This window comes from Macrotis lagotis, chromosome 2 (assembly GCF_037893015.1).
Source record: "Macrotis lagotis isolate mMagLag1 chromosome 2, bilby.v1.9.chrom.fasta, whole genome shotgun sequence".
Classification (NCBI taxonomy): domain Eukaryota; kingdom Metazoa; phylum Chordata; class Mammalia; order Peramelemorphia; family Peramelidae; genus Macrotis; species Macrotis lagotis.
In genome coordinates this window covers 231910328-231936519 of record NC_133659.1, presented here as the reverse complement: position 1 = coordinate 231936519, position 26192 = coordinate 231910328, and the positions used below count along the sequence as shown (strand labels likewise).

Below are 26192 nucleotides of genomic sequence, written 5' to 3'. Positions count from 1 at the left end.
TCACACTAATCAGACCTAGTTGTACACAATTATATAGAATATGTGTGTCAAGCAAGATGAACTAGAATACCAACATAAAGAGGCAAATTTCATTTCTTAGGTATCACTGAGATGCTTCTACGCCAACAAATGAGATTGATTCCTAGAATATGAAAGTGGCAGAATCAATCAATAAATCAATCAAGTATTTTTTTAAGCAGGCACTATGTTCCAAGCATTTTGCTAAGTCCTGAGGATATACAATGAAAGAGAAAAATAGTCCTTACTCTCAGAAAGCCCATCCCCCATTTCTGGGCTTTTATATTTTGTTCATTTGTTTGTTTGTTTTAATTCTGAACTTAAGGAACATTGAAATGAGAAGAGCACTTGCATATACAAAGCAGAACAGAAAAGGGAAATTCAGTTATAGGATTGTCAAAAAAAAGAGTTTTACATTCTAAATAATGTAAGTCACACCTATAAACAAACATATGTAAAATAGTAGTTGGAAGATAACCATATAGGGGAGAGCTCCCTTAGCAGTTAGGAGAACCAAGAAAGATTTGTTTTAAAAGGTGTCATTTGAGATAAACCTTAAAGGAATTCAGAGATTCTAAGACACCAAGTTGAGGTGGGAAGAGCATTTCAGAAATGTCAGACACTCAGTACAAAGCCCAGAGAGAAGTGATGGAATGGAATGTGTGAAGAATGGTTAGGAGACCAATAGAACAGGGTTGTAAAGTGTCTAGAAGGCAATAAAATGTAGGAAACCTGGAGAGATAGGAAGGGGCAAGACTGCAAAGGAGTTTTAAATGTGAAAACATATCTTACTCAAAAAATAAATAGAAGAGGTAAAAGGGGGAAGGTTTTTGGAGCAGCATTATATATTAAGAAACTATACTTGTATACGAAAATCACAGAAACAAGAAGGAAAATATCATGGTGGAAAATATTAAAGTAAAGATAAACAAAGGTTACAGACTCAAAATCTTGATCAGTTTATTACAGCTCACCAGGACATAAAGAAGAAATAGAGAAAAAGAAAATAGACTTCAAATCTAGAGAAGAGACATAAAACTTATATGACACTGTTCTTTCTTGATTCTCTTACTACCATTTCTTCTCTATCTCCTCTCCTAGATCTGAATTCTTGTCATGCTTATTATCAGATCTTACTTTTTTTGCAAGGCAATGGCTTGCCCAAGGCCACACAGCTAGGTAATTATTAAGTGTCTGAGGACAGATTTGAACTCAGGTACTCCTGATTCCAGGGCCAGTGCTCTATCCACTGTGCCACCTAGCCCCCTAGAGGTAGTTTTAATGTCAATACTGTCTTAGTTCATATTCATTTGTGGGATGAAATAACATGGTCATATGCAACTGAACATTTAACACAAGATACAACAAGTTTACAGTGGCACTTCCCCTTTTCAGATATAGCCCTCTCATTTCAATATGGGGATGATTTAACCACCAATACAGGATAATGTTCCTTAAGTGGGCTTCAGAAATCCTCCAGGTCAAAGAGTGTAGATGTGATGTGACTAGGAATTTTTATGCTTTTAGGTGATCAGGAAGTTGTACCAGGGAAGCCATATTGGTTGGGGGCTAAGAAGACTCACAGGGAAGAAATTTCATCAGAGAAGTTGGGGGTCAATAAAATAGACAATCAGATCCCAGGAGCAGCTTTATCTTCTTTTAGGAAAGCTCCCCTTGTTATGCTTGAGAAGAAAGACACTGATTCAATAAAATACTTAATCTATAAGCTGTCTACAGATGCTCTGTCCTCAGTCCTCTTATCTCTATTTTTGTTACTTTATCAACCCAAGTAACTTCAATTACTATGTCTTTGTGTCTTTCTATAATAGGTCCAACTCATTTCTAAGTTATAGTCATGCATCACCCATTGCCTTTTAGAAATATCCAACTAGATTTTTCATAGTCATCTCAAATTCAATATTTCAAAAACAGAACTCATTATCCACCCTCACAACAATAGTAAAAACAACCTCTTTTCCAAACTTTCCTATTACTGTCAAAGGCATTATCATCCATCTTGTCACACAAGTTCACAATCTGTGTCATTGCTGATATCCCCTTTCACTTTATCCACAAATTGCCAAATCTTGTCTTGCCAAATCTCCACGATATCTTGTTCTCTCTTCTTATATAGTCATCACCCTAGTTCAGACCTTTATCATCTCTCACCTAATTTGATGCAATAATCTTTTAACTGACCTCTTTTCCTCAAGTATCTCTCCACCCCAAACTATATTCTACATTGGCTTCTACCCACTTCAACCCCTATAGAGAAAGCAAGCAATTTAATATAGTTGTGGTCATGCAAAACATTTTCATAATAATCATGTTAGGAAAGAAAATATAGACAGAAAACCCTCAAGAAAAAATTTTAAAAGATTTAAAAAGTATGTATCAATCCACATTTGACACCATCAGTCCTTCAGTATAGCATTTTTCCTCAAAAGTCAAGGATCCTTGTAATTGCTGGGAACAGCTAAGTCATTCACAACTGATAATCTCACAATATTTCTGTTGTTTTGTACACAGTACATTTCATTTTGTGTCAACTTATGTAAGTCCAGGTTCCTCTGAGAGTTTTCTGTGCATTATTTCCTATAGCTGAAGAAGCTTGCTGGGGACTGGTTGGCTCTGGTGCGCCTATACTGAAATACACCCCATCTCACTCTGGGATAACAGAGTCCTTCCAACCTTCTAAGTTGTCTGGGGATGAAAAATTATTTCACTCCATCTTTTTGTGAGTTTTGCCACTCTAGAATTTGTTTGTAATTATTATTTAAAATATATGGAGAGGTTTTGGTGAGAGCTCAGGAGATTCCCGGTCTTTACTCCACCAACTTGGTTCCATCTTCTTTACCATCTTGACTCTTTAGTGATTTCCTAATATATAGATTTAACCATGCCATGCTAACACAATCAACCGTAGTAGCACCCTATTATCTATGTGATTTAATATAAATTCCCCTATTGACACTGAAATCTCTTCACAAACATCTTTGTAAAACTGAGATAATGTTACCCACCTCAAAGAGTTCTTTTGAGGGTCACATAATATTAATAAAGTACTTTGCTTTATCTTTAAGCACAATGAATACTATATCAATATTATTTTTCTGTTGTTATTATTGTTATTATCACAATCATTACTATCACCCAGATTTCTAAAAACTTTTGGGAAATATGTGGACCAAGATTAATAATGCTGTTGTAGATCATTCCACAAAGGGAATGATTGAAGGCATTATAGATGTTTATTCCTGAGGAGTAAAGTATGAAGTATGGGATAGTTTTCTTGAATATTTGAAAAGTTGTCAAAATGGGAAACAAATTAGACTTTTTTTAATCTAAAAGGAGAACTGAAAATGGTGAGAGGAAGTTTCAAAGAGGAAAACCTATGGTTGAGATTAAAAATACTATCAATCAAAGTATCAAAAAGTAGCATAGATTAAATCATGAAGTAGCCAATTCCTTCTTAACTCACCCTTGAAGAAACTTGATGGCCACTTGCTTGTTGATTGCAGAGAGCATTTTTTTTATCATATGGTGCTTTTGATTGGATGGCCTCTTAGTTCCATTCCTAATCTAAAAATTCAATGATTCTCTGACTTAAAAGAAATATTAATCATGATGACTCTGAGTCAAGAAGAAAAATTTAAATTACATCTGATAAGCTCAGTTTAATAAGATAGGAAAATGGGAGATGAATTATAGAAAAATTTACACCAAAATATTATATACATATTAATTTAAAGGGTGAATTTATATTCATTTGATTTAGCATTTCAATAATTTTATTAATTTGGAAGATTTAATTCCAAGCAATGTTATGTAATTGAGGAATTATTATATAATTTTAATTGCAATGTGAAGTATAAGTGAACAGGGTATTCCAAGTTTTCTAAAAACAGACTTGACACTATAATCTCTTGCCTTTTCTGAGCTGCTAACATACTACCTATGGTTAGTTAAAGATCATTCTGATTTTCTTTACTTTCAGCATCCTTCCTCAGACAAAGTAAAATATAACTACTAGCATTTCATTCATAATCTTGGCATATACTAATTCTGCAGTGGAAAAAGATTGTGTATATAGAGAGTGTTCAGCAAAGAGAGAACACTTGTAGGAATTAGGAGTACTTCTTCAAAGGGAAATGAATAACATTTAAGAACAGAGACACACAAAGAAGCTTCAGAGATGGCACAAAATCTTGGCAGAAAATACTATTTATCATTGGAAAAAGTAAATTAGAACTATATTTGGAGAATGTTCTGAAAAGGAGATATTAGTTTAGGAAAAGAATCATTATTCCCTATAATTTCACCTCATACCCAGAGAATTGCCATACAGGGCCAAAGACAGTTTATAATAAAAGTTGTAGGGGATGTTGAAAGACCTATTAGTGCATTGTCCATTAAACTGTAAATTAGTATGATCACTCTGGAAAATAATTTGAATACGTGAAAGTAGCTGAAATGTGCATAGTCTTTGACCCAGAGGTTCCTCTGTTAGGATCATATTCTATGAAGGAGATAACTGAAATATGTGAAAATAAAATACCTGAATTACACCAACATACTTAGAGCAGAACTTTTTGTCATAGCAAAGAATTGTAAAAATGGATACTCATCAATTAAAAAATGACTATTGAAAATGTGGTACACGAATGTATTTATTTGATGGACTATTGCTTGGTAAGAAATGACGAACAAGACGAATTAAAAAGAAGTATGGAAAAACTTCCATTATCTATACACATATGCATGGACATATTACATAATAACCAAAACACTGAAAATGAAAAAATATAAGCACTGAACAACAAAAGATGAATGTAATGAAATTATAAAGATAAACCAAAGCACCAAATAAGAGATTTAAACAGTTATCTTCTCCACCCCCCCCCAACCCACATTCTTTTCCAGGAGCAGGAATTCCATGGTTTGGACCACTGAATATAAAATGACAACATTTTAATGGATTGATTAGTTTTGCTATTTTTTCCCTTCTTGCTCTCTAAAAAATATCTTTGTAAAAAGGGAAGACTCTCTGGAAAGGGGCAAGAAGAGACATAAGAATAAATCTTGGTGATATAAAACCAAACGATATCAACACAAGTCTTTCCTGCTTTGAATACTGTCTCAAGTATTCTATTCCCTCCAATTAGTGAGAATTATTGTTTGTCCCTTTGAAGAGAACACTGATGACATAGAGGGACATGAAGTTCTCATTGCATTAAGTTGAATATTGAAATAGTCTAGAGAGGAATACTCTGATAGTGAGGGACTTAAGATACCTCTGTTTTCATGTTACTACAGGGATAATAGTGAATAGTAGCATTTCATAGTGGTTAAAGAATTGGCTTCTAAGTCAGGAAGACCTAGCTTTCAACATTGCCTCTGAGAGATATCACCAAGGAAGTCACTTTTTAGTGCCGTAGGTAATTATCTTAAGTTGGAGAGAAGATGAAAACCTGAATTGCATAAGGAATTTACTCATTCTGGAGTTTCTTGTGCTAAATAAAATTAGAGGTTCTATCCCTATCCCTATTCATATATATACAATGTAATATTCTTACCTTTGTGAGGGGTATAAAAAGATATTTCTTCTACAGAGCATTAGTAGATAGAAGTATAATTCACCTAACCCAGGATTATGTTGTTAAATTAAATACATTCCATAGAATAATATAAACGAACAATTCAATCATAGGTTAGAGAGAGTCTTTAGCAGTGTTTGAATAGACAAGGGATTAATGAAGTAGCTATTGGTAAGAACAGGTACCCTGAGTGAATCATCTAAGCTTCCTAAAAGTTATTTCCTTATCTTCAAAATGGGGATAAAAATGAACACTAAGAATGGGTTTAACAATGTTAAAACATGCTTTGTCATAACATATTAACATTAATGTAACACATTAATCAGGGCAAAATAATAAGGAATACTATGTAACAGGAAGGAAACGATAAAACACAGGTGAATCTTTTAAGAAAGTAATACCAAGTATTACAAGGCACAGTATTTCTGAAATTCTAACAGAAAGGGTAGATTAGGAATAGAAATAGCAGTCTTAATGAATAAAAAACATAAAAAAACTTTAACTAAGTTAGTTAATAATTACCAAGAAACTCTGATGTGCACAACTCATTAAAAAGCATGGTCCCTAGCAATTCGATTCAATAAATATTTAACAAGTACCTTTTGAGTGCAAGGAACTATACTAGGTGATAGAAATGCAGATAAAAATAAAGTTATCTCACAACAGTAAGTAAATGTAAGCTAATTTGAGGAAAAGTAACTGTGGGTCAGGGGTGGGTCAAAGAAGATTGACCAAAGAAGATTGACAAAGGAGGTTGCACTGAGTTTTAATAGAAGAAAAGTAGCCTAAAATGGCAAGGGTAAGTGGAGGATGGTAAAGTTACATTCCATATGTAGGGTACTACTCTTTTAGAAATAAGCATTTTGACTGCTAAAGAGAACAAAGAAAATACTTCTGCATAGAAGAGAAAAGTAAAATAAGTTGAGGAAAATGGAAGCTGTTGTCCCTTTCATAGATGAATTTTAGTTGGATGAAATGGGCAAAAAAGACCTCTAGATCAATTAAAAACTGCTAAAAATCAATGTTAAAGAAACATTTTTTTTCATAGAAGTCATAAGTAGATTAATTCCCAAAAGGGTTAAAATATACTTTCACAAAAACAAGTTTTACATTATGTTTTAAAGGATTAAGGCAATGCAACTATTATAATGAACAGTTTAATGCCTGAAAAGGTCAGAAAAAGAATTTTTAATAAAAATTTGTAAAAGATAAGTGTGAAGAAATAGCTTTCAAAAGCTGAAAATTGAGAAGGCTGATTTGAAGACTGAAAAGCTTCAGGGCTTCTGAAGGCTACAAGGTTTAGCAATTCCTTAGCTTATTGACATGAAACTATTTTTAAGTTTATTTGTTTAAACAGGGGTGGAAAAATTTCTTTTTCTGTCAAGGGTCATTTGAAAAATGAGATCATCTTTTGCAGACTTTATTTGGTCAAATATTTATTTAATTCACCCTTAAAAAGATCCCATATTTATTGAATTGCTATTCACCTATTTCCTGTGATTACCTTGGCAACACCAAAGCAATATTGACCATGGGCCAGATATTCCCCACCAAGATATAAAAAGATAAAGAAAACAATTGAAAACTAAGGAATAATTAAATCATGGCATGTTTTATAACTAACAGATAAAGTGAATTCATTAATCTTTGTTTTTACATCATAAAGGAAAGGTGAGTCATTGATTACCAAGAGGCATTGATTTGAGCAACTGAAATGGGTAGTGAACATTTGGCTGAAAAAAAGAAAAGAAAACTCTTCCAGGGGTGTTAAAAAAATTAAGATCAAAATAACTTTTGTGAAGTAACTGACAGTAGGAAAGGTAATTGACAAGAAGACTTCAACTACTTGTTCCTGATTGATTAGATAAATCTAATATTTTGTAGAAGACAATGGAAAAGGGTGAAGATTTTCAGTTGTTAGAAGATCAGAAAGGAGAAACACAGGCTTTGCAATTCATTTGTTGTTGGATCAGCTAGGTGATGACTGGTTGGACATCACAAAATTCTTGTGAATGAAAAGCCAGGAAGTAGCAGGCTAATGAGATCTGCGATTTTCTGACCAAAAAAACCCTATTAAACAATATAATAAAATAACCTTTTCCAGGAGCCCTTTAAAAGATGGTTGTGACTTATCGATGCCTCCTCCCTTCCCTAGTAGAAGAAAAGAAATTGTTCAAAATGAGATATAAGAAGTACAATGAAAAGCAGAATAAAAATAAATTCATGTGATGAATCTTTTCAGCATCATCCTGTAGACAAATAACATCAAAATATGAAATTCAGAATAGTAAGTTGTCCTAAATATCTAATTATTTCACTTGTGTTTCCCCTGTCAGATTATATGATCATTCTTTCATTAATACTAACTGTAACAGTGGGAAGATATTCCTTAGATTTTTCTATGGAATATAATAATACACTTCAAATGCTTATGTTTTATATCATCCAATGGAGTCACTATTTTGAGTGTCTAGTTTTGTATAATTGGATTTTGTATAAGTAGGGCCCTGAAAATGACACTGGTAAATAAGAGGAGTGGTTTTCAGTCAGTCCCAAGGGGGAATAGAAGCATTAGCACATTATAGTTTCAGGCCACAGGGAAACAAAGACTCTGGACACAGTTGTGGGGCAGAAAAGAGTTTTTCTGGTCACTCACAGATGAGAGCACAGAACTGGAGAGCACCGATCACAACTCTCCTTAAATCATAACACTTGGAAGAATTGAAAACATAGAATTAACCCCCAGAATTAATTCTGAAAACACTTGAAGCTTGGAACAGTGCCTCTATACCCGAGGAGCAGAGCCTAACTTTAACATAAAGTTGAAAGTCAAGAAACAGACTGGAAAAATAAGCAAACAATAAACAAAAAATAACTTGACCACAGAAAGTTACTATAGTAACAGGAAAGGTCAAAACACAGTAAGAAGAAATCAAAACAGCCACTTAGAAGGTCTCAAAGAAAAATGAGAATTGGTTTCAGAAAAAAAAATTCCTGGAAAAACGCAAAACAGATTTTTAGAAATCAAGGAAGAGGGGTGGAGCCAGGATGGCCAATGAAGGCAGGACTTCTCTGAAACTCATTCCTCCCAAAACTCCAAAAGCCATCAAATTATGGCTCTAGCCAAAATTTAGAGGTGCAGAACCCACAGAAAGACTGAGTGATACAATTTTCCAGTCCAAGAGAACTTTTAAGTTTCACAGGAAAGGTGCGTTTCACTGGGACCAGGGGTCAGGAAAAAACAACCCCAGGCTTCAGCACAGCCCAGGGATCACCAGACCAGTTTGAAGGGGGCAGTGAGAGAACTATGATGCACCAGAGGGCAGAAACACTAGCCACAGAACATCCCTTTGGTGGGAATTGGGGAATCCAGTCTGCAGAGCACAAATGGGAAGAGGGTAGGGGAAGATTGCAGAAATTTCTCTGCTCTCCCTGGGACAGGATTTGGCTGTTTGCCCACACTCAGATCCAGATTGTTGTTTGGGATTCCATACTAAGGTAGTCAAACAGGGATCCTCCTCACAGCTCCAGGGAAGAGGGGAGAGCCTGTGGTCATCTATATATCAAAGGACAGGCAACAGAGCATAAGACCTTGAAGGAATAAAGGTCCAGTGGGGTATCCCAAAAAAACCCCAAAGCCTTGGAAGAGCAGTAAATCAATCATAGAATGAGGAAATGAGCAAACAAAAGAAAAAGAATATGACTATAGAAAATTACTTTGGTCCCATGGAAGATTCAGAAGATGACCAAATTGAAGCTTCTGTATCCAAAACCTCCAAGAGAAATAGAAAATAAGCTCAGATTATGGATGAGCTCAAAAAAGACTTTGAAAAGCAATTAAGGGAGGTGGAGGAAAAATTGGGAGGAGAAATAAGACTGATACAGATAAATCATGAAAATCAAATCAGCAGCTTGGTGAAAGAAATAAAAAAAAATACTGAAGAAAATAATATGTTAAAAATAGTTTAGGCAAAATAGAAAAAGCAAAACAAAAGACAAATGAGGAGAAGAATGCCTCAAAAAGCAGAACTGGCCATCTGGAAAAGGAGATTAAAAAAGCTCTCTGAATAAAATAACTCCTTCAAATGCAGAATGGAACTAAAGGAAGCTGATGACTTTGTGAGAAATCAGGAAGAAATAAAACTTTTCCCTTAAAGTCAAAAATTAGAAGAAAATGTGAAATATCTCATTGGAAAAAAAACCAACCTAAAAACAGATCCAGAAGAAATAATATAAAAATTATTGGGCTACCTGAAAATCAGGACCAGGAAAAGAGCCTAGGCTTTATTTTTCAAGAAATAATACAGTAAAATTGCCCTGAAATCCTAGAAAAAGGTAAAATAGAAACTGAGGGAATTCACTGAACACCTGAAAGAGATCCCAAAAGGAAAAAACTTCCAGGAATATTATAGCCAAATTCCAAAACTCCCAAGTCATAGAGAAAATACTAAAAGCTGCCAGAAACAAATAATTCAACTACCATAGCTCTATAGTCAGGATTACACAGGATCTGGCAGCATCTACATTAATGACTCATAGGGCTTGGAATATGATATTGCAGAAAGCAAAAGATCTTGGTTTACAACCAAGATTCAACTACCCAGCAAAATTGAACATCCTCTTTCAGATGGACTTTCAATGAAACAGGGGACTTTCAAATTTTCCTATTGAAATAAACAGAGCTGAACAGAAAGTCTGATCTCCAAGTACAAGCCTGAGGTGAACCACAGAGGGGATGGATGAGAAGGACTATGAGGAATTTAATGATAATGAACTGTTTGCATTTCTGCATCATTTATAAGAGCTGTTAGAAGGAGCATTTATATACAGGGCACAGGAAGGAGTGGAATATAATGATATAATATTGTAAAAAGATGGAGTCAATGGGTGATAAAGGAAAGTAATGGAAGGAAGAGAAAGGAGAGGAAGAAGAGACTAAGATATTTCACATAAGAGTCAAGAAAAAAGCTTTTTCAGTGGAGTGGAATGGGGGAGTGTGAGGGGGGGATAAGTGAGTCTTCATTCTCATCAGAAATGGCTCAGAAAGGAAATAACATACACACTTAATATGGTATAGAAATCTATCTTACCATAGAGAAGAATGAGAAGAAACTGATAGGATAAGAGGGAATGGGGGGAAGAAAGGGGGGATAGGTGATAGAAAAGAGGGTAGATTGTGGGAAAGGGTACTCAGAAACAACATAATTTTGGAAAGGGATGAAAGGAGAGAGAGAGAGAGAGAGAGAGAGAGAGAGAGAGAGAGAGAGAGAGAGAGAGAGAGAGAGAGAGAGAAAATAGAATAAATGAGAGTGGGGAGGAATAGAGTGGAGGGAAGTACAGCTTGCAATGGCAACTGTGGGAGAAATATTGAAGCAACTTCTCTGGGGGATTTATGATAAAGAAGGCAACTCACTCCAGAGATTGAGTCATTAGAATCTGAACGTGGACTGAAGTACAATTTTTCTCTCTTTCACTATTCTTGAAGTTTCTTATCTTCTCGGGGGGGTGTTATGATTATTCTTATAACAAAATTTATTTTAATAATATAAAATTTAAAAAAATTAAAAATCAAGTAATAATATTAGAGAAAAATGAGGGTAAGAAAAGACTTGTAATGCCAGAAAATCATGAAAGAAGAGTCTAAAACTTGATAAGGATGCACAAAAAATACTTTAAGAAAACTAACACCAAATAGGTCAGATGGTAATAGAGGCATAGCTCCTTGCAAGTATTTAATGTAAAAATCTTGCATCAATATACATTTAGGGAAATTGGTCTGTAGTTTTATATCACTTTTTTTTTGCTTTTACTGGTTTCATCACCAGCACCATGTATGTTTCATAGAAGAAATTTGGTAGAACTATTTCTTTTACCATTTTTGCAAATAGTTTATATAGTATTGAGATTGATTCTTAAATGTTTTCTTGTTCAATTTCCTTTTTCTAAGACAGGATTATTTAAGTATTTTTTCTTAATAATTAGTTAATAGTTAATCTGGGAAATATATATTTTGGTAAATATTCATCAAATTCTCTTTGTTGGTTTTTTACATGAAATTGTGTGAAATAAATCTTAATAATTGATTTAATTTCATCTTTATGGCTGGTGCTTTCATCCTTTTCATTTCTGATACTGATAACTTGATTTTCTTTCTTTTATAATCAACTTAACCAAGGATTTATCTATTTTACTGATTTTATAACACCATAATCTATTTTTATTTATTAGTACTTTTTTTACTTTCAATTTTCTTAATCTCTCCTTTGATTTTTGGGGATTTCCAATTTGATGTTTAATTGGGAATTTTTAATCAGTTCTTATCTGGTGCTTTTTTTTAGTTCTATAGCCAATTCATTGATCTTTTCTTTTTTTTATTGATGTATGTGCTTAAATATATATAATTTCCCAGATGTATTACTTTGACTGAATCCCATAGCTTTTGATATATTGCCCCATGGTTGTCATACTCTTTGAAATAAATGTGTTCTATAATTTGTTCTTTGACCCTTTTATTCATTAAGATTAAATTATATAAATATCAATTAATTTTCACCTATGCCTTATCAAATATAATTGTTATTACATTATAATTTGAAAAGGATGCATTTCTGCATTTGTTTGTGAAGTTTTTAATGTACTAAAACATGATCAATTTTTGTGAAGTTGTCATGTACAATTGAGAAAAAGGTATGCTCCTTTCTCTTCCCATTCAGTTTTTTCAAAGGTCTATCATATCAATCATATCACTCTTTTAACATTCTAACATTCTTTTAACATTCCTTACCTTTTTTCTGATTTATTTTTTATCAGCTATATATCATTCTTAGAAGGGGAGAAAACAAATGTCCCTTGATTATATAGTTTTATTGTATATTTACTTCTGTAACATTTAACTTTTTCCTTTGAATTTTGGATGCTCTGTCATTTGGTGCACATATATTTAGTATTGATATTGCCTCATCAACAATGTTGTCTTTTAGTAAAATGTAGTTTTTCTGATTATTTATTTGAATTGGGTGCATTTTTACTTTTCCTTTGAGATCATGATTTTTTACTCTTGCGTTTTTTAAAAATCTGGCCTAAAGTGTCATATATGATGCTCCAAGCTCTATTTTAACTTTATGTCTTTGTTTCAGGTATGATTCTTTTAAACACAATGTTGAATTTTGTTTTGTGATCCATTCTGCCATCTGCTTCCATCTTATGACTGAGTTCATTCTGTTCATATTCTCAGTTATGCTTACCAACTGTACATGTCCCTCAATCTGATTTTTTTTCTGTTTCTTCCCTCTCTCTTTATCCTGTCCTTCCTGAAAAGTCTGTTTTGATTCTGATAACTGTCTCCTTTAATCTCCCCTCCTTTTTACTTCCCCTCCTTTCCCTTATGCCTTTCCCTTCTGACCTACCTTTAAGATAAGATAGATTTTTATATGTAAATGGATTCTTAAACATGGCTTTCCCTCTTTGAACCAATTTCAGTGAGAGTAAGGTTTAATATTGTCTATCACTCTTCCATATTCCTTTCCATTTCAAAAGCTCTTCCTTGTTTACCTCTTTTTTTAGGGTTTTTTTTTTGCAAGGCAATGGAGTTAAGTGACTTGCCCAAGGTCATACAGGTAGGTAATTATTAAGTTTCTGAGGCCGAATTTGAACTCAGGTACTCCTGATTCCAGGGCCAGTGCTCCATCCACTGCACCACCTAGCTGCCCCTCTTTGTGTACCTCTTTCATGGAAGATAATTTTCCCCAATTTTTCATTTTATTTCCCTCCCTCAATGTACCTCTTTCTTACTCTTTCACTTTTTTGAAATTACCCCCAACATAATCAACTCAGACCCTATGCCTTCTTCTTTGTAGATTTCTTGTGAATACCCAAATAATTGTAAGGTTCCTAAGACTTACATGCATCATCTTTCATCTGGGAATATAAACAGTTCACCCTTATTAAGTTCCTTATGATTTCTTTTTCATGTGTGATTTTTATACTTCTCTTGAGTCTTCTGTTTGAATGTCATATTTTACTATTAATCTCTGATCTTTTCATCAGAAGTACTTCAAAGTTATTCATTCAATTAAATGACCATCTTTTCACCTTAATGATTACACTGTTTTCTGGTTAGCTGATTCTTGTTCGAGATTCTAGCTCCTTTTCTTTCTGAATATCATATTCCAAGTCTTCTGCTCCATTAATGTTATAGACACTAATTCTTGTGTGACCCTGTTTCTTTTTGACTACTTGCATATTTTTCTCTTTTCCTAGAAGCTGCAGAATTTGACTATAATATTCATGGGAGTTTTCATTTTGGAATCTCTTTCAGGAGGTGATCGATGAATTTTTAAAATTTGATTTTTAAATTAACTCTTCTCAGTCTATTTTTCTAAAAGTTGTTTAAAAGATGAGATATTTTACATTATTACTGTTTTCATATCTTTGTCTTTGTTTTGTTGTTTTTTGAAGTCTCTCCAAGCCATTAGCATACATTGTGCCTAATCTAAGAAATTATTGTCTTCAATGAGTGTTTGTACTTCTCTTTCCATTTGTCCAATTCTGCTTTTTAAGGAATTCTTTTTAAGACAATTTTTATACTTTTTAAAGTCATTTGATCAATTCTGTTTTTAAGGTGTTTTCCCTTTTAGTATTTTTGTCTCTTTTGTCAAGTTGTTAATTCTACTGTAATTTTTTTTTTGCATCACTCATTTCTTTGCCCAACTTTTTCCTCTACCATTTTATTCTCTTTGTTTCACCCTTTTAGTAACTCTTGATGGATTTATGCCCAATCTTTGAGGTTTTGCTTAAAGTTGTCTTTAAATTGTTGTCTTCTTGTCTTGATCTTCCCTGTCATCACAGCAGGGTCAGGTTCTTTGTCGCTATGGCAATTTGCTTATTTTGTTCATCCTATTTCTTGAACTTTATGTGGTCAGATGAGATACAGTAGGAACATGTTTATAAGTTGTCTTTTTATTTCTAAAAATATGTCTAATTTGATTCAGATCTAGCTTTAGTATAAAATATAATTATCAGAGGAAGACCAGTGGAAAATTCTTTGAACAAGATTAATACAATTCCATAGTTATTATTTCTTCCTTAAGCATAAGTTCCAGAACTCCATGGTGACATGTATTATTGTAAAATACTATTTTAAAAAATATATCTATTTTGAGTTATTTCAAAGTTTTAAAATATAAGTATTGAAGTGGGAATCTGATGTAAAGTGAAAGGACTCAAAAATGAGATCCCCAAGTATTTTCACAGAAGGAAATTATCGAAACAAGTAGAGTTAAATTTGGATTCCATTAAGTAAGTCTCCTGAGCTTTATATTTTTTAATTGATATTTTATTTTTCAAAATACAGATTATGAAAGGTTTTCAACATTCATCCACATGCAAATGTATATTTTTAACAAACTTTTCTTCCACCTTCCCTTCCTATCTCCCTCCCCTCAGCAATGAATAGTAAGATTAACATTATACATACATATTTTGGATTTTCGGTATGGGGGGAATTAGAATTAAAGGAAAGAGATACATAAAAGATAATTTTTATAAAGTGTTCATAAGATTTTGAAGGGTTTTTTTGTTGTTGTTTTGTTTTTCTTCCTCTGGATAGGGATTAGCATTGTCCATAGCCAGTCTAATACAGTTGCCAGGCTCTCTGAACTGCTGAGAAAACATCTCACAGTGTTGTAAATGTGTACATTGTTCTCTTGGTTCTGCTTCCTTCACTCAGTATCAAATCCTGCAAGTCATTCCATGCTTCTCTAGAGTCCAATCATTAATGGTTTCTTATAGAATGATAATATTCCATAGTATTCATGTACCATAGTTTGTTTAGTCATTCCCCAATTGATGGGCATCCCCTCAATTTCCAATTTTTTGCCACTACAAAAAAAGAGCTGCTATGAATATTTGGGAACATGTGGGGCTTTTCCCATTTTTTTATTATTGCTTCTGGATATAGGCTAGAATAGAAATTGTTGGGTCAAGGGGAATGAACAGTTTTATTGGTTTATGGGCATAATTCCTTATTACTCTCCAGAATGGCTGGATTCATTCACAACTCCACCAACAATGCATCAATACCCCTATCCTCCCACAAGTTCTCCCAACATTGATGATTTTCATTTTTTCCTCATATTAGCCAATCTGATAGGCATGAGGTGATACCTCAGAGTTGTTTTAATTTTCATTTTTCTAATCAATAATGATTTGGAACATTTTTTCATATGATTTTATATATTATATATCTTTAATTCCTTTATTTGAAAATGGTATATTCATATCTTTTGATCATTTATCAATTGAGGAATGACTTGTAAACTTATAAATGTGATTTAATTTTCTGTATATTTGACAAATGAGACCTTTATCAGAACTCCTTAGGTGTGAAGATTGTTTCTCAGATTTCTGCTTTCCTTCTAATTTTGGGAACATTGTTTTTATTAGTGCAAAACCTTTTTAATTTTATATAGTCAAAACCATTAATTTTGCAGTTTCTGATGTATACTATTTCTTGTTTGGTCATAAATTTGTTCTCTTTCCATAGATCTGATAGAATATTTCTTGGTCTATTAATTTATCTATGGTGTTGCCTTTTATGTCTAAATTCTGTACCCATTTTGACCTTATTTTGGTATAGAGTATAGGTAGGTTGTCCTTTGGCATAAGTAGGAATCCACTATCTAATTCCATTAAAAAGAGAATGGAGAAAACCTTCCTAGAAAATGTGACTATTGACAAAAAAAACCTCTAATATATAGAATAGGAAACTTGTCCAGACTTTAAAAATTAGATCATAGGATTTTAGAATCATAAAAGATATGAAAAGCATCTAGTACACTTCTTTATTTTGTAAACACAAGGGCAGCAATTGATGAATGAAAGCTAATCTCAGAGTTAGGAAGACTTTGTTTTAAATTAAGCTTCTGGTAAACATTATTTCAGTTACCCTGATGAAGTCACTTTTTCTCTCAGTGCCCTAAAACAACTCCCTGCTACAATAAATTGTAGGGCAGATGCTGCAATATCAGCTGATGAAATCCTAGATTTGGTTAAAAAAATCTTCATAGGTAATAAATAGTAGAAATGATATTTGAAAACATGTACTCTGATTTCAGATTGATTGCTCTTTCCATTATACCATAAAGCTCTCAGTAAATGTGAGAAAACAATAATCAAAGAGGACCAGAGAAAAACATACTTGTAGTATGGAATTGAGAATCCCCATTACTAGGTTGAACAATAAGCAGTCATCTTCAGTACCAATATTTTGCACAAGCTTTTAGATGAATGCCTAGGATTTTAGGTGAGTCAAAGACAAGATGCTGTCACATCCAGCTCCCTCCTTTCATAGATTAGAAAATTGAGACCCAAAGTGATTTCCTTGAATATACAAACTAATTTGTAGCAAAACTGGGATTCTAATTTAGATTTTCTAACTGCTAATCTAGAGCACCTAATATACAACATTGCCAAGTAAACCAGGTTAATGAGACCATTGAGCTTTGAGTATTACATTTTTGGGGGACTTCAGAGCCATATCTAACAATTTTACACTTCTCTAACAAAAAAGTAGCATGAAGCAGCCCCAAATCAACACTGAAATTAATTATATGGAAATAATATAAGCAATTTAGAGATATTAAAGTGAGCAGAAAGCATTAGCTGCTTCAGTGTCTCACAGATGGATTTATTAACAAACTTCTCTAATTATTCTGTTAAGTCCTAATAGCAAGACGTTTCTAGCTATTGAAGGAGGGCATGCACTAAATTTATGCTTTAGGTCAAACCTACTTTAGATATAGAACCATTTTCATATTTTCCCACCACCTTGGAACTTTTTATCCCTCACTTTCTAAAAGTACCAGTTTATTGAGATGATGATCCTGACATCTGTAAATTCTAAAATGTTGTTAACGTCTGTTTGAATTTTTATTCACAATTTTTATTCACAAAGAATATTCTGTCTTGCCCATACTTTTATTTATAAATTAAGGATAATTGTCTTATATATTCACAAAATCATTTAGTGATCAAATAATATCTGCATGTAAAGGTGATTGAAATAGTAAAATACCATAAAATGAAGTATTATTGTATTATGGAACATTGTTAACTTTAAATTTTTTTCTTAAACCAAATACATAATAATGTGATTAACACAGAGCTAGCTAATCTTTTCATTTTTAAAAGGGAAATGAAACATCATTCAAAATTTCAACTTTCTTTTCTAGTACCTAGTACAATTCATCCTCTATTTCTTGGCAGAAGTATATCTTAATTTCTGGTTCAGTTTGCTTCCCTCATTCTCATGGATTCCCAAAGCTTAAAAAGTGTTCATAGGATAAAATGTTCACCACAGCAAAAATAAACTCTCTCAAAATCAGAGTTGCCAGGAGAACTGAGATTACCACCATCCTTTAACACACCTACTGATAACACCTGAGTCATTCACTTTGAGGGTTTTTAACTGCTCGGACATTCAGCATTTTTCTGTCTGAAGCTACTATACAGGAAATTCAAACATTTTTCAACCATTCTCTTCAGGACACTGGTGCACAGGGTCACAAAAAAGAGCTTACAGTCTAACCTGGAGAGATAATGACACATTCCCCAGGTGACAAAACATGTGTTGAACAGTCCCTATAGATTCTACCAGAAGCACATTTCTCTTTCTTCTTCTTTTCTAACTATCTAAGCCTCGTCAATATTTCAAACTCATAAATGAATGTATGTTACTGAGTATAACTTCAAAAAATGATTATGACTGCATATAGTGATTACTTCAGGTTTCTCTTTGTGACATACTTTCTGGTTTCTTGTTACATGTATAATCACTAAATCACACTCTCTTTAGGCTTGCAAAATTTGCCAACAGTCATCTTGTCTATTTCTCAATCTCCTATAAGGATTATGTTCTGCCCAGCTCAAAAAAATTGATGAAAACTTCACCTATTCTGAATCATCTCCAGGCAAAGTAATTCCACAATCTTGATCATTCATCCCAATATCTGACAGTTGACTGTCTGAAACATCTATCTTATGCCACATACAACTTTGAAAAGTCTCCCTTAAAGAGACCAAAGAGATCACTTAACTATCTCACCATCCTCAGAGGAAAAGCTTAAGAATGAACTTACCTGTTGTAGGTTTGGCTGTACGCACTGGGGTGTAGTGGTTTTTTGAGGAGGATCTGACTGGTGTGTTCTCTTTGGGAGAAGTATCGATAGCTGAGATAGTCTCTCTTTCACAGTGTGCTATTGGGATTGGTCCCTGTTGCCTTAAGATGTCAGCAAGAGCTCTGAAACAACAGATGGAACACATAATTAGATTTAAAAAGCAGGTGCACCTAACATGTTAGACTTCTAGTTTACTTTTCATTGATATATCGATTAAATGAATAAAAAAAATGGATGCACAGTCTATTCCTTAGTATTCATTGACTCATCAACAGGAATTGCTATTGTTTAGTGATCTTTCAGTTGAGTCAATCTCTTCATGATTCCATTAGGGGTTTTCTTGGTAGATATCCTGGAATAGTTTTCTATTTCCATTTGCGGCTCATTTTACAGATAAGAAAACTGAAGTTTAATGACTTACCCAAGGTCACACAGTTAGTAAGTATCCAAGGTTAGGTTTGAACTCAGTAAAATGACTCTTTCTGTCATAAGGTCTGGCACCTTATTCATTGTACCACCTAACTGTCCTATGCAGGGCAAGGTGTTAGTCATACCTAGGGAACATGGGGATGGGAGAGGCAGGGTTCTTGTGGATCTGGCTTGTTCAGCTCCTATTTAACTTTAATATGCTCTACATATTCCTTACACCTACCCTGCACTCTAGACTCAGCTCAAACCTTCCTGTTTCTTCATCCTGAATGGCTATCTACAAGATCAAGTTAGAGAAATGATAATGAGTTGAGACATTAATGAATTAATCAAACAAGAAGCATTGAATAAACCCCTACCACATTCCAGAGACTATGGTAGGTGTCTGTGGATATAAAGGCAAAAAGAAAGAAGAAAAAGTCTTTACTCTCAAGGCATTTATGTTAATTCTATCAAAGGAAATAAGAGGTGTGTATATACAAAATATATCTACAATTAAATGCCAGGCACTTTCATGAAGTAGGAACTAGCTGATGATTAAGAAAAGTTTTATATAGTGGTTCCACTAGAGCAAGTTTTGCAGGAATTTTTGGATTATAAGAGGTTGAGGAAAGGAGAAAATGCATTCAAGGCATAGAACAGTGTGGGCAAAAACACAGATGAGAGGTGGACTGTGGTATGAGAGGAAAATAAAGATTAGATTGACAGAACTGATTTTCATTACATGAAAAGGGATTATGTGTAAAAAAGACTAAAAGTATAGACTGGTACCCAATCATAAAGACCTATGCAGAGCCACCAAGCGAGTTTATATTTGGTCCTAGGATCATTAGTTAGCCACCAGAACTTCTTGAATAGGGATATCATATAACTCATGCTTTAAGAATATTATTTTGAGGGTTGGCTAGGTGGTGCAGTGGATAGAACACTCACCCTAGAGTCAGGAGTACCTGAGTTCAAATCTGGCCTCAGACACTTAGTAATTACCTAGCTGTGTGGCTTTGGGCAAGTCACTTAACCCCAATGCCTTGCAAAAAAAAACTAAAAACTAAAAAAAGGAATATCATTTTGGCAGCCATATATAAGACTGGTGATAACAAATGTTTAATATGGCAATTATAGTAGTCACTTTATATAGGCTCTGGAGAATCACCAAGAATTTACTGAGGAATAATTGGTTGAGATTTTGTGTTATCACTAATGAGGGGATATAAAATGATACATATGCCTGGCCTCTAGAGTTTATGACTTAGATGAAGAGATAGAACATGTACATGAAAAGAAAATAATAGAAGATGACAATGGTAAAGAGTCAAATGAATGACACTGAAGGTTTGGTCAGCAATAGTTTACCATTCTTAGTTACCTATTGGTGGAGATAGATGGGTCAAAGTTTGGAAAAAGAAGCATGCAGGTCACTCACTATTAATAGTGGAAAAGATGTTTTTGAGGTTAGTGACAGAAGAAATTTAAGAAGAAATCAGGTGTCCTGTTGTTTATCTTGAAATGAGGAATGGAAAAGTGCCAACAAATGGCTAGACAACCAAGTTTTCAAGATATTCAAGACAAAGAGAATGAGTTAAGAAATCAAAATTTCTTGATTATCAGGAAAATTCCTGAATTTATTCCTAAGGAAATGAAATCTACCTGAGAAAACAAATTTATGGCAACCTAGGTAACAGAGTGGTACCTGATGATGAATTGGAACTGAGTAGCTGCCATTTTAATTGTAACTTTTCTATAACCTGTGACATTGTAGACATAATTGTATGTATTTTGGGTCTTAGAGTTGACTTTCTGTAAATTGTTCTAAATGATAAATTCAGGGTTCTATTACATCTTTGTGTACACCTCTGGGATGGCTAGCGTCAGCCCTGATATCAGGGTACTCTAAATTCAGGAAAACAGATAAACTGTATCCAGAGTAAGTGACTAAATGTGCATGAGAATTAAGTGTATTTTTTTTTCTGTGAAATTGCTTCTGAAGTGCAGAAACTTTTTTTGAAGAAGAAGAAAGAATTAGGCCAGCAGTCATATAATTTAGTGATATTTATATAGCAATTTCATATTTTCTTGGTGCTTTGCTGATATTGTCAAGCATCTTTCTCATAGCCCTATAAGAGAGGAAGCTGGCATGAAAATATGTCTCAGGTGACCTCCAGACAGATGAGTGATGCAGGCATGCTCAGAAACTCAGTTTTCCAACAACAAATCAGAGAACAGGCATCGAAGACTAAACATTTTAATGTCAATGTAGAATAAAAGAAAATGTTCTGGATTCTAGTTACTTCTAAGCCTCTAACTTGAAATATGACCATTGACAAGTTTGTGTGGGGCTACAAATCTCCCCTTATAAGGGAATCACACTAAAAGATCTCTAAGATCTCTTCCATTTATGATGAGCTTTGGTTCTGTCAACAAAAGAACCGTAAGATCATGGACCCTTCTCCTTCCATTCCTCAGACCACTGGTTTCACTCAATTGCCAGCGAAGCTCACTTTTGGTGAAGTTGTGAACCACTTATCATGATCATGATGTCATTTAATCTGAAATTTGGAAAAGTGACTGAAATTCCTATATTCTGATCCAGATACCATATGAAGTAACATTCTCTAAGGATGTCAAAGACATAAATAAATTTTCTATGTACATCAAAATATCCCCATCAATACTCTATGCAGATGGTGGAAAAATATGGAAGTAGTTTACTTATCATAAAGAATGTGATCCAGGGGCGGCTAGGTGGCACAGTGGATAGAGCACTGGCCCTGGAGTCAGGAGTACCTGAGTTCAAGTCCAGCCTCTGACACTTAATAATTACCTAGCCGTGTGGCTTTGGGCAAGCCACTTAACCCCATTGCCTTTCAAAAAAAAAAGAATGTGATCCACCCTTGACAGAGCTGGAGGTGCTGGAATACAAACTGAAGCACTTTATTATTATTATTATTATTATTATTATTATTATTATTATTATTATTATGTGGGATTTGCAGGGCAGATGGAGTTGGGTGGCTTACCCAGGGATGCACAGCTAGGTGATTGTTGAGTGTCTGAGGCCGGATTTTTGACCTGCGTGCTCCTGGCTCCAGGGCCAGTGTTCTGTTCACTGTGCCACCTGGCTACCCCTAATATTATTATTATTATTATTATTATTATTATTATTATTATCATCATCATCATTATTATTATTATTATTTTATTTTAGTTTGGTTTGGTTTTTTTGTGTTTTTGCAGGGCAATGGGGTTGGGATGGCTTGCCCAGGGTCACACACCTGGGTGCTACTGGCTCCAGGGCTGGTCCTGTGTCCACTGTGTCACCTGACTGCCATTATTATTATTATTATCATTTTTAATTTTTCTCTCTTTCCTTTATTGCTCATGTGGGTCTATTTTTGGAGGGGAGGGTCTATTATGTTTACTCTTAAACAAGAATATTTTAGTAATGTATAAAAAACGTCATTTGTACAAAAATAAAGAATAAATAAAAATTTAAGATGTTAAAAAATACTTTATGCACTAGAAAAATATTGAATGTTCATCAGTAAGGGATGACTAAATAAGTGGGGCTGCACAAATGTAAGAGATTATTATTCAGAAAAGCATAGAAAGACTTCAGTGAACTGAATTAGAGTGAAGCAAGCAGGATCAGGAAAACTATATTCAAAATGACTACAAAACTTAAATAAAAAGAAATACAATGAAATTGAGTTCTATGCAATTGGAATGACCAAGGTTGACTCCAAAGATGAGAAAGGAGATTATGGGTATGAAATATTGCTTTTAAGGTAAGATTCAATGTGATTTTTAGTTTTGCTCACTTATGTTTATACTATTTCTTGTTTGTTTTGGGGATGGTCTACTGGACAGAGGAGAGGGATGAAGACATTTGGAAATGAAAGAAATGTTAAAACTAAATAAATTTTAACTTGCCAGGAACAGTTTGAATGACCAGATTCCATACTTTCCATAAATGGGGATTATAAATGACCATTCTCCAAAACTTAATCATAATTCCCTCTCCAGAATGTATAATGTATTGTCCTTCCCTGATGTTAATTTTAATGATCTGAATCTACATCAGCAAAATACAGAATGAAGTAAAGATCTGAATAACATTCAGTTAATTAGTTCTACATAGAAAGCTGAAATGCATAATTTGGTCCAAGTGGATTTTTTAAAGTGGGGTTTGAGAAGAGGGAGCTGGATTACTCAAGGTGCATAAAGCGTTAGGGAAAATAAAAGTTCACATATTTCTAAGAAGTTCACGAAAACCCATAGATTGAGAGACACTGTCCAGTATAGGGAAGTAGCATTAGCATGTTGTATAGTAGAGAGAAAAAGAAATAAATTTAAAAAAAAAACACCAAAAAAACTAGTTTTGTATCCAGAAGACTTGGATTTAAACTCTAGTAATACTACTTAATACCTGTGTGATCTAGGCCTTAGTTCCCTCAATCGTAATATGGTTTGTCTAGAAACCTCTAAGGTCCTTTCCACTTCCAAATCCTATCATTCTGAAATATAAAACTCATAAAACATTCAAATGTCAGATCTTTTTTAGATCATTCAGTCCCTACATGATCCCTCTGGTTCTATGGTACAGTTAGACCACTTCCAGAAAAGATAAGCATTATAAATATGGAATAAAACAAAAAAGGATTATTTCTAGCATGCCTATTTTAGTGGTAGTTGTGATAAAAAGGAGAAAATCTGGCAAAACACTCTTTTTTTTTAGGTTTTTTTTTTTTTTGCAAGGTAAATGGGGTAAAGTGGCTTGCCCAAGGCCACACAGGTAGGTTATTATTAAGTGTCTGAGACCAGATTTGAACCCAGGTACTCCTGACTCCAGGGCCTGTGCTTTATCCACTGCCCACATAGCCGCCCCTCAAAACACTCTTCTAACAAATTTTAGGAGAATATTCCAATGTCCTAGGATACTGAGCTATACCAGAGAAATGAATAATTAAAGAGGGAATGGTTTGGTTCTGTGGCTGCACTGTTTTTCAGAGAATTTTTCATTTAGGTGATTTCCTGGCACTCAAGTAACACATTCTTTGACACTGTGAATGTTCTTCTTTCTCCTACTGCTAAATAAAGGAAGTTCTCTTGGTCTCTTCTTCACCAAGTAGTCTCGGACAACCTAAAAGTATTTTAGAAATTTTGATCCTACTCATATGTCCCTAATTTCCAATCAATTATTGGTCAAGAACAATGATTTAATATGATTTTTATAAAGACAATGGTAAGAAAAATAGATTTTATTGTCTATCAGCATCATGACCTTCCCTCATGTCCCTCTCTGATTTCATTCCCCATTCTCTAGGGCATCTAATAAATATTATGTTAATTCTAAACTGGTCTTTTTCATTCTCACCTAATTAATTTGGATATGCCAGAGGAAATGGGTTAAGGTATGAGCTATTTTATACAGTTGGAATATTGGTCACTAAGAAATAATGAAAAAGGTTTTGTAAAATAATGTGGTCAGGAGAGAAGGCTGGGGGATGGAGAAGGGTGCTGGAAGGGAACAATCCTGGAGTGGTGATAAAAGAGCAAGCAAAGTATGAGAGGATAAATGTCATAAAGTGTACTACTTTTAAAGGAAATGTACAAGAATAGGAATTGTGTGAGATGGAGGCAAAGTACCTAGAGCTCTAACAAAAACTACCATTAGAATCATGACCTAGCCTTTGCCAGGACAAAAATTGAATAACAAGGTCCAGAAGATAATAATTGATCTAATATTTTAAAGTTACAAAAGACTTTGTATCCATTCATTATAGCTTATATAGCTCATTTCAATAACACTAAGGATGCACAATTCAGACATGGAACACAGTACCTATACAAAGGAAAGAACTGGATTATGTATGAGGGACAGCAAAAAGGTAAGTGTGAGAAAAGAAGCAATGGATAATTTGGGAGCACGTTTGAAGGGTTTTATTAGTCAAAGAGAGGAGTTCATATTTGAACTAAAGGAAATCAGAAATCATCATAGTTTATTAAGTGCTGGCAAAGACACTTTAAAGGATCATTTTAAGAATGCCTTATAATTGTCTAGCCCAGAGATGATCATACCCTGAACTATGATGTTGGCTGTGGGTATAAAGAAGAAGGATGAGAAAGGAGAAGGAAGAGATGTAATGGAACTAGAAACAAACAAAAATACTAGATAGGATATGAGGGATGGAAAACATTGAGCAGTTGAGGTTAATGCCAGGGTTGGGAACCTTGGAAAAATGTTGGTACACTCAAGTACAATGAGACCAAGAAGATAAGTCACTTTCTTTGATCTCTTGACCCCTGAAATCGCTTCAAAATAGGAATTATGCACAAGCAATAAAGCAATTTCAGCTGTTTCCATGGATATAAGGTAAAAAGAAACCTAAAAAAGATAACAGCCCAAAGAACTAACGGCAGAGAGTGCTAATCTCTAATCCCTCACATGCTCACTCAGCAACCCCCACAACACAGGCCACCACACTCTTGTCAGGAAGGCAGAAGCTCGCACACACACACACACACACACACACACACACACACACACACACACACACAGGAACTGCAAAAAAAAAAAAGCCAGAAGCATGAAAGTGCTTTGTGCTGCCGCATTGCTCAACCAGAAAATTAAGAACTAGAATAAATGGGGCAAGACACTCTTTCTTGGTTACTGGCACTCAATGATGGACAGATCTGTCCCCCTAACAAATCACTCAGGGTAGAACTGAGTCTCATAAAATATAAAGTGCCCGGTGTGGAGGATGCCAACAAAGATTTGAAAGGAAAAAATGAAATTACCAAAGATCTTCGGAGGGGAACCCAGAAATAGGTAAATAGATGGTCAGATTCAAAGAGTGACTATTAATGGTTTAATGTCAACATATCAGGGGATTTCAGTGAAATAACCTGGAGATCTCTAATTAGTCCTGGGTCATTGAACATTGTTATCAATGATTTGGATGAAAGGAATAAA

The 26192-nt window shown here is 34.1% G+C and overlaps 1 protein-coding gene across 1 annotated transcript in view; it reads right to left on the bottom strand.

Annotated features, from left to right (window-relative positions):
* The window catches only part of SHISA6 (shisa family member 6), a 512552-nt gene that overhangs the window by 403380 nt on the left and 82980 nt on the right, over positions 1 to 26192 (bottom strand). The window contains exon 2 of the mRNA XM_074220646.1: positions 18752 to 18912. Coding sequence (XP_074076747.1) covers positions 18752 to 18912 — 161 coding nt within the window. The remainder of the gene's footprint in view (positions 1 to 18751; positions 18913 to 26192) is intronic.